Genomic DNA, 9,219 nt, shown 5'->3' on the forward strand with positions numbered 1-9,219 from the left:
GTGTTACACAAAGGAACACAAGTCAGGAACACACACACACTCACACACAAATCGTCTATGTCAACAACTACTTCATTTCCAATTGGTTCATTTTTCTATCTTGTGCAGGTTAATAAGTAACCTCCTATCTCATCAGAAACAGAGAGGTGTCATTGGCTCATTTTCCCATGTGTTTCAGTGCTAAAACATATATATATAACTGGCTTTGCAGGTCCAGTCTCAGTTTCTTCTGAAACTTGACATCTTTTATTTGGCCCACCATGGAGCCCCTAGGAATGACCACTATTTTCTTGATGACTTGTTTCTCATACCTTCTCTTTTCAGCATGGAAAGGTAAATCTAAACCAGGGAAGCAGCCTCCTGGTCCTTTAGCACTCCCCTTAATTGGAAGTGTGTTCCATTTGAATCCAGGAAAGGTGTCTCAAAGCCTGGAGAAGGTAAGGGATTGTCTCTTTTCTTCCTATGTTGCCTCTATTGCATTTAAAATGGAGTCCAGTGCAGATGGGCTTTCAGCTCAATGCAACAGACAGTGTCAAAGCTGCATTAACTGAATGTCAGCAGCACTGAAAAAGGAACTTTCTCAAAAATGTGTGCATCTGAAATCTGTATGTTATATATTATAATAATGATAAGGATGAGTGCTCTGCTGATCTCATGACAGTACTGAAATAGCTTTGCAGCCAAGGTACTGATGCAGTTCATGGTACTCTTCTTGTGCCCAGCTCCACATGACTCTGGCAACATTGCCTAGCCCTGCTTTGGGAATGACCTCCACTCCATTTTGCTGCCTCTCCTTCCTAGCAGATAGACATAGATAGACAGGATCCCCTAAGAGGAGAAGTAGAGTGAGAAGCAGAAAATTCTGGAGGTGAAGTGTGCTACCTGTTTCTTCTCCCAGCTAATGGCACCCATTTGTCAAACACAAACCTGTGTGTTGGGAGTTCTGTGGGAGCAGCTGCAACATGAGTACATGGGAAGGATAATGAATGGATGAGAAAGGTCTCTGGACTTCCAGACACTTTGAACTGAGGTCCTCTCCATGGGGACAAATCCCAGTATTCCCAGGAATTCAGACCAGCTGAGAAGCTCGAGGCTTGGGCTACAGGCTCAGCAAGTCTGCAAGTTTTACCAGTATGTGGAACATGGTGGCACTGTAGCATTTTGTCAAGTATGAATTCTACTTCAACCCCTATAGTTCAGTCTCCATTTATCTGTCTCCACTCGGCAACTCTATACCAGAAGCATCGGTCCTCCAAAAATAGAGTCTGTGGAGAGCTCAGAATTTTGCATGTTAGGCACTGTTAAAAGGAAACTCTTGTAGATTAAATATGCCTGAGCCTAAATGTATTCCAGTTCTTTTCTCATGCACCCTTAACAGTGACTGAGATTCATCTGAGAAAAGCATAATCCCAGTTTTTGCAGTTCAATGACTACATGCCTCCAGTTTGGACATTGATAAGCAGTTTTATGGACTGGAGCATAAGAGAACATTTTGTCTGTCATGGTGGGGTGGCATCCACATATACATCCAGAGTGTTTTTCAATAAAAAAGACCACCACCAGCAGCAAAAACAGAACACTTTTATGAAGTGTTAGGACTTACAAAACCGCTTCAGAGCATTCACTTCTTCAGGCCAAAAAGGTGGCTCACATCACTGTGTACACCATCAAACACACATATAAGAGCTCCTTTCTGTCTCAGTGCTTGTGAATGTTGATAATCACAAGTATTCCTTAAGCATCTTGCTTTATTTTAGAGCACTTGATTATTCAGTTTTTCTGTAATAAAAGATAGGACTTTGTCTAGCTTGCTCTTAAAGACTTAACATGAGAAAACGTGTTTCAGGTCACACCAAAAGTCCATGTTCTTTTCTCAACTGCAAGCCCAACGCAGATGCCCAGGATAGCATACGTAACCAGCACAAGGAGTCAGATATTATTCCCTGGTATACTCTTCCAGTGCCCAGAGATTTGTGGCCCAGAAAGTTTTCAAAATAAACGTGGTGCATTTCTGTTTGAAAACCCTCCATGGACCTCTGTCACCATGTCTAACTAACTGCTTTTTGAGCCTGTGTAAACTGTTGTTATCCACCTGTAGCAAGGATTCCAAACTGTCCCGAAGGTGCTGTGAAGACACCGTTCTAGTGTGATTTTCTTTGTGTTCTTTCCTACAGCTCAGCCAAAAGTATGGTTCTGTCTTCAAAATACAATTGGGCCCAAGAGAGGTAGTGGTACTTTATGGTTATGATGCTGTGAAAGAAGCTCTGATTGATCAGGCCGATGATTTCAGTGGCAGAGGCCTTCTACCACTGTTTGAGAAATTCTTCAAAGGCACAGGTATGTTCCTGGTAATCTTAGCGTGCAGAGCTGATGCTTTCAGTGCTCCAGGAAAGGGCTGAGAAGGAAGTGAAAGAGGCAGTGTGGGGATTTTGTTTATTATTGACAGGTATTAAAAAAGAAAAAAGGCAAAATGAAAGACAAAGAGCCAAATTCTCTACTTGGATCCTTGAGTTAATTGGAATGACACATACACATGTACAAACACACATAAGCTGTTTAAGGTGATATGCTGGCTTCACTGAGTGCCTTTTTTATTCAGGAGTCTTCAATTTCTAGGCAAAAATATTGTTTATGAAGCATGTTGGTAAACTTTTCCCGTCTCTGGAAACATTAGCAATACAAGGCTGCTAAGGAAAGAGCAAAAGTCAAATTCCAAAGCACAATAAAGAGAAGTTAAACACAGGCCTAGGCCAAGGCCAGTAAAAGCTATGCCATGGGTTCATTCAGCATAGCAGTTCCCAGTATGGTATTTATCCAAGTAAACAGCTATTCCAGTGTATGAAGGAGACAGAAGGCTAGAAAACAAGGGAAACCAGAATTGTCAGGATTTCCAAGCAACCTCACAGTCAGTAGATGCAGTCACCTTCTACAATAAACAAGCAGCCCTTTCCTGTGATGATTATTTCAGCAGCACTCTTAGAGAAAGCCTGGTGGCATCCAATAATGAGGAACATCATCCCCAGTCCCCTTTTCACACACTACTTCATGCTCCTCCTTCCCTTTGTCCTGGTGTTTTACTGAGCTTGTGGCAATCCAAATGAACAGATCTGCCATCTTCAGAAGTGCAGAGAATTAGGTTTTGGGGCATATAGCAATTGCAGTAAAAGTCCACAAAAAGGTGTTTTTGCATGTCAAGTATTCACTGTATAACTCTTAACAGAGGAAAAAGGTCTGTCTCCTCACAGCATCTCTGCTTTTCCTTTCTCTGTTAGGCGTTCTGAACAGCAATGGGGAGGTCTGGAAACAACTCCGACGATTTACCCTCACCACCCTGCGTGATTTTGGGATGGGGAAGAAAAGCATTGAGCAGCGGATCCAGGAGGAAGCTCATTTTCTGGTGGAGAGGCTCAAGAACACACGCGGTAAGATGTGAACTTTGTGGCTCCTAGGACAGCTTAGCAGCGGCAAAGAGCGTGAAGAGTGTGGAGCTGCTTCACCAAATGCATGACACAAGAAGTGGGCACACGGCTGATGACAAGATAACTAATTTCCAGCTATTTGCTTTTGGGCCCAGTCTTCTGAATACTAGACAATACTTCCCAACTCTTAGGGACGCGATGATGGGGATGGGGACTACTACAGGCTGTTATCTAGGGCATAGGGTAACCCCTTTGGATTCACCCCATAAAAGCCTTTTCTGGTAGCATATAAGTCAAAACTATTTCTTCTAAGGATCTCCTCTGAGAGTGTCACTGTCCTGGCAAGAGCCACAGCGTTCCTTTCTGCAACCAGCCTTCACATATGCTTATTCTATAAAGAAAAAAACAGACAATCCTAAAAGGATGCTGGAACACCACTTCCACGACCACGGGATTTGGTGGGATACTCAGGGCCATCTCTAATGAGTATCCTGTAAACGAGAGAGATGTACATCATACAATAGATGCAAAGCTCCCCAGTAGTGTCAGAGGAGGGAACGCTGGACCAAAACAACTAATGCAAGATGCTGATTTTGTTACAGAGCGGCCCTTCGATCCTACCAAATACCTCATGCATGCTGTTGCCAACATCATCTGCTCCATCATCTTTGGGGATCGGTATGATTATGAGGACAAAAAATTTCTAACTTTAATTGACTTGCTAGATGAAAATTTCAGGCTGCAGGAGTCTATGTATTCAATAGTAAGTGCAAAGTTTCCTTTTGTTAATAAATATATTAATGACTATATTTTATTAGTGAATATTTATGTTATTAGTTTTTCATTGAGATTGTTTGTCCTAAAGTAGGAGAAGATTTCTGAAGACCAAAAAAGCAGTTAAGCAAACAATTTCTCAGTCTCCTTTTTCCTTAAGGACCTGCCATTGTATGTCCAAGGGAGGATATCATTGTAAAAGTAACAAAAATGTAGTAAAATGTTTCCTTGCATACAGTGACGCCATTAAGTTTGTAAAGGGCAATAAATTCTAGTTGAATATTAAAGACCTACCATATTTCAGTTCAATATTGAAGACCTACAATATTAAAAACTGCCGTTCTAAAATGGGTTATCTGATCTCTTTTCATAATCACTGCTATAGAAGATTTTGTCGCACTCAAATTAACCAGGATGTGCTTTTCCCTCACTTTATTTTTACAGTTATACAATTTCTTCCCAAGTGTCCTGGAACGCTTACCTGGGCCTCATCATAAAACGGTGAAAAACCTCGATGAAATTAATGATTTTATTTCTGAAATTGTAAGAGCCCACCAGGAAACTCTGGATCCCAGCTGTCCTCGAGATTTTATTGATGCTTTTCTTATCAAAATGGAACAGGTAATATAACAGATAAGTCTTTTTAGATTACAATAAGAACATTGTTTGGAATCCCAGGATCTTAGATTTCTCACAGGGCACTCTACTATTGCACATTTGTTTTTCATGGCACATCAATTTCAGTCTGTCCTCTCCATTTTCTTACTAAGAATTTTAGAAAGAGAGAAACATAGAACAATGACATGCAGCACTCATTAGGAAAGCTGAAGATCAAGGAGGTTGATGTAAGCAAGTGTTCCTTCAAAATTTTTAAAAAAGTCATGATGTTAGTCAGTAAAAATACTGTAGTTGCTGGTGTTCTGCAGAGTGAATGTTGCATTTCGGAATGGACATTAGATGTATCTAAGAACATGTATAATGGGTACAGGACTTTCCTTCATAAACATGTTGCCTTAGATAACTTAGGTAAACAAGTTTCTCAATTTGCCAAATCTTTTTCCAGGAGAAAGGAAATGGTCATTCATATTTTAATGCTGAGAGCTTGGCCAGTACCACATTTGATTTGTTCCTTGCTGGAATAGGGACAACCAGCAACACACTGAGATATGGACTTCTGATTCTCTCGAAATACCCAGAGATAGAAGGTAATACAAAAGGGAATAAGTAACTGAAAGCTTTTTTTATGTCATTGTATCAATTTGAACAACTCACGTCATTACTACAAGGGGCAATGTTCCTCTGATTAAGGAAACACGTCCTTACAAAATGGAAGGTGTATCAATCTTGGTTGTATTCACAGTAAACGATTATTGCTGGTGTGCACAAAGCAAGTTTTGCTGTACACACAGGATAGGTCCAGGCAAACACACAGGAGGCTTGTCCATTCAACGCTGATTTATTTTCTAACAGAGAAAATGCACAAGGAGATTGACCAGGTGATCGGCCGAGACCGAAGTCCCTCCGTGGCAGATCGGAGCAAGATGCCATACACAGAGGCTGTGGTCCATGAAATCCAGAGATTCATCAATTTACTTCCACTTAATGTCGCACATACTGTGACCAATGACACCAAATTCAGAGGCTATTTTATCCCCAAGGTCAGTTCTAGCGCTCCTGGGAAAAGTCATGATCCTATGCCCCAAGAGGGCAAAGCTCTGCTTTCTGTTCATTGTATCCTATTTTCTTTTCAACATTGAAAATTAAGCATAGAATAATTTAGTCTGAAAGGGGCATCTAGAAGTTACCTGCTCCAGCTCCTTCTGTTTGAACAAAGCCTTTCCATCCTCTATGTGAGAAGGAAGTTTTCTGTATCTCACACAAATGCAAGCAAACAAGCTTTTGTAATTTCTTTGGAAAAAAACCTAAATATTCTCACCACTCTTGACATTGAACTGCATTGCAAAGAGTTTTTGCCATGCTTAGTTTCTACATAGACTGGTGGCACACATTTTTCCTCACTTAAGCTTTGATTAGTTAGATTAGAAAGTTCTGCTAGCTTTTTATAGGCTAGAGGAGTAAAGGATCATGAATCCATGATCAGTAATAATGCTTTTCAAGCTGTGCTCTTTTGCTTAGGGAAAGAGCATTTCTAACCACCTAATTCCTATTTAATCTATGTGCTAAGTAGAGATTTATTTGGGCAGTTTCCTAACTCACCAAATCACATGTCCATGTGCAGTCTTAGGTACCTGACCTCAGTAGCCCAGAGCTCTGCTATGTTTTGCATTGTTCACTTTCAGCTGCCCCCTGAGATGACCATAGAGCTTGCACAAGCCAAGAGAACAGAGAAAGAGGCAAATAGAAGCTGGAGCTTCCTGTTGTGGACTTCAGGATGTCTAGATATTGTCCCCACACAAACTTTGGAGCTGGATTCTGTTCCTATTTAATTTCAAAGCTGGAAAGTCGAGAATTAAAGTCTCAGCTTTGGAGGGAGGCACATACCTCGAGCTAAGAGTCCGTTGGAGGCATGAATATGCACCAAGACTGGCAATGGTCTAGGCCTCTGATGTGGCTCCTCTGAAATGGTATTAGTTTGTCTCATGCAATTTTAACCTCGTTACTTTTTACTGAAGGCTGTACGTAATGGGTCCATATAGGGAACTTCACAATGCCACTTTGCTTTAGACTATCTCTGTTTTAAACTCTCTTCTCCCTCTTTGCCAATTCAGGGCACTCTGGTATTTCCTATGCTAAGTTCTGTCCTACATGACAGCAAGGAATTTCGAAATCCAGAAAAATTTGACCCAGGACACTTCTTAAATGCAAATGGCACCTTTAAAAAGAGTGACTACTTCTTGCCATTTTCTACAGGTAAGTAATCTACCTATTTCAGAACCTAAGTCCTCCTCTCCTAGAGATTCTTGACAATTTCAGTGGCTCTGCCACCAGGATCTCCACAGTGATGCTAGTGATCTCCTGTTACAGTCACTTTTGGACAGCTCTAAACCCTGCACTAGAGTTCCAGTTGATTTCGTCCTTTACCATTGCAAGATCTCCTCCAATTGAATCTACAATAAAGAGATGGATGATGCGTAACCCACAGCCATGCCAGTTGTCCCTTCTCTCCAAAGTTAGTATCAGTCAACAGCAGGACATGAGAAGCTGAAACCTTCAAAGTGTTTTTGCCCTCCAAGCACTTCCAAGTTTTTCCAGACACTGAGCCCCCGAGTTTAATTCATTCACTTCTCCAAAATTCTGTAGTGCTGCTTGTTTATTCTGAGATGTCTGAACCTTTATGAAGCAATGATCAAAATAAGTTGCTAGAAAAACATTCCACTATCATCTCACTTGTGTTTATTTTTCCTTGCAGGAAAACGTATCTGTGCAGGAGAAGGTCTGGCACGCATGGAGATATTCTTATTTCTTGCATCCATCCTGCAGAATTTTACTTTGAAGCCTGTTAAAAATCGCAAGGACATTGACCTTTCTCCAGCAGTCAACACTCTTTTAAATGTGTCCAAACCTTATGAGGTCTCTTTTCTTCCCCGTTAACCACGTGAACACAGTTGTAAGCCCATAAGCTCCTGAAAGCTCTCCTCAAATGACAATCATTTTCTAATCTGGAAATACTGAAACACTAGATTCTTTATCAAGAGAAAGATCATCCTTTTAGTTTAGAGGAAAATGTTTGTACATATTCAGCTCTAAGGCAAATATGTACTTGCACGGGGAGGAAGCAACTCCCTACAGCAAAACTATACAGGCTTTCCTCCATCCCTACTTCATCTACCTCGGGTTCCTATCTGATTCCTGACATGGCTTACGGTTGGGCTCATTGATCTTGAAGGGCTTTAACAACCATCATGAGTCCATGATTCTACACAAGCATCGTGTTGAAAGGCTTGTGGTTGGAAGCAATGATCTTGAAGCTCTTTTGCAACCATAATGATTCTATGATTCTATGTCAGTTAGGGCTCTCAGAGTCCCGCTATGCTGTCCAGAGCACCCGATTTCTCAGCACAACAGGAACAAACAGTTGTACTACAGTGTCTTTCCCAGAATCAGCTTGAGGTACATGTCTCTGCTCTGTAGTCTTTTCTTGTAGTCATGTATTTCTTTGTGATCTATTCTTGTAACGGCAAACACAAACTGTCTTCACACCTCAGGGGCTCAGCAGATGCTGTACTCTTGTATATATATTCTGTCCTTTGGTGGGGATGGAGTTTATCTGATGACGGCATATGGGTTTCCTTTTATATGATTAAAATTGAATTATAGTTTTGTGAAATTACACTCTTATTTTTTCAAAATAAAGAAAAAGCAATAAACTGGACTGTTGTTTTTCTCAGATCCTAGACAAAGGGATTTGTGGATAACCTGCCTCCACATAGCCTAGACTCCCAAATTGCATTCCCAAGCTTGTACATAGATGACTCTTTTACTTCATTCATTTAAATGGAAGTTGTTCTTTGCTTGAAGACTGAGCTAGTCTATGGCCTAAAAAACTTTCCTTCCTAGTGACAATGTAAGAGTACAATCCACCTTATGAGACCACACTGACCTTCCTGGGCATATTAGGATTGAATTTACATGGCTGTTCATTGGATAGAACAGAACAACTAATTATACTGGGTGCACCAATTTACTGAAACAATAGTGGGACTCCCACAGTGCCATTGACTAGAGAAATAGCAGCTTGTTTCTTCCCATTTGAACCTGTGATATATAATTAGTAGTGAAGACAGGCAGGTGAACCTGGGCTAGGCAGGAAAAGACAGCAAGAGCAACATTATCACAATGGCATTAGCTGCTTAGGTAAAGCACCCAGAACTTCTCTCAAATCCCAGATATGCTTGACATAACACAAGTTGGTAGCATTATAGAGGCACTGAATATGAATAAAAGGTACGGCAAGACATCTAGTTTATTGTCATAAGATTCCTCACCAACTGAAAAGAGAAAAAAGCACAAAGTTCACATTAAACCTCTCCCTTCATGATTTTTCCATACTCTTGCTGGACATGAA

General features: G+C 40.9%; 1 protein-coding gene across 1 annotated transcript; it reads left to right on the forward strand.

Annotated features, from left to right (window-relative positions):
* Positions 1–260: 260 nt before the first annotated feature.
* LOC148593991 (cytochrome P450 2H1-like) lies at positions 261–7,745 on the forward strand. Its single transcript, XM_088528748.1, has 9 exons — positions 261–437; positions 2,175–2,337; positions 3,273–3,422; positions 4,022–4,182; positions 4,638–4,814; positions 5,257–5,398; positions 5,664–5,851; positions 6,923–7,064; positions 7,564–7,745. Exons 1-9 carry the CDS (start codon positions 261–263, stop codon positions 7,743–7,745), a joined length of 1,482 nt encoding a protein of 493 aa, XP_088384874.1.
* Positions 7,746–9,219: the final 1,474 nt, after the last annotated feature.

This window comes from Tinamus guttatus, unplaced genomic scaffold (genome assembly GCF_059628265.1).
Source record: "Tinamus guttatus ecotype Peru unplaced genomic scaffold, ASM5962826v1 Tinamus_guttatus_pri_ptg000314l, whole genome shotgun sequence".
NCBI classification, from domain to species: Eukaryota; Metazoa; Chordata; class Aves; order Tinamiformes; family Tinamidae; genus Tinamus; species Tinamus guttatus.

What these genes read in the sequence shown, in the direction of transcription:
- LOC148593991 (XM_088528748.1), top strand. Translation starts at nt 261, where the DNA reads ATGGAGCCCCTAGGAATGACCACTATTTTCTTGATGACTTGTTTCTCA. An exon ending in GAGGCTCAAGAACACACGCG is followed by an intron (nt 3,423 to 4,021) that starts GTAAGATGTGAA and finishes ATTTTGTTACAG; the next exon opens with AGCGGCCCTTCGATCCTACC. An exon ending in TTCTTATCAAAATGGAACAG is followed by an intron (nt 4,815 to 5,256) that starts GTAATATAACAG and finishes ATCTTTTTCCAG; the next exon opens with GAGAAAGGAAATGGTCATTC.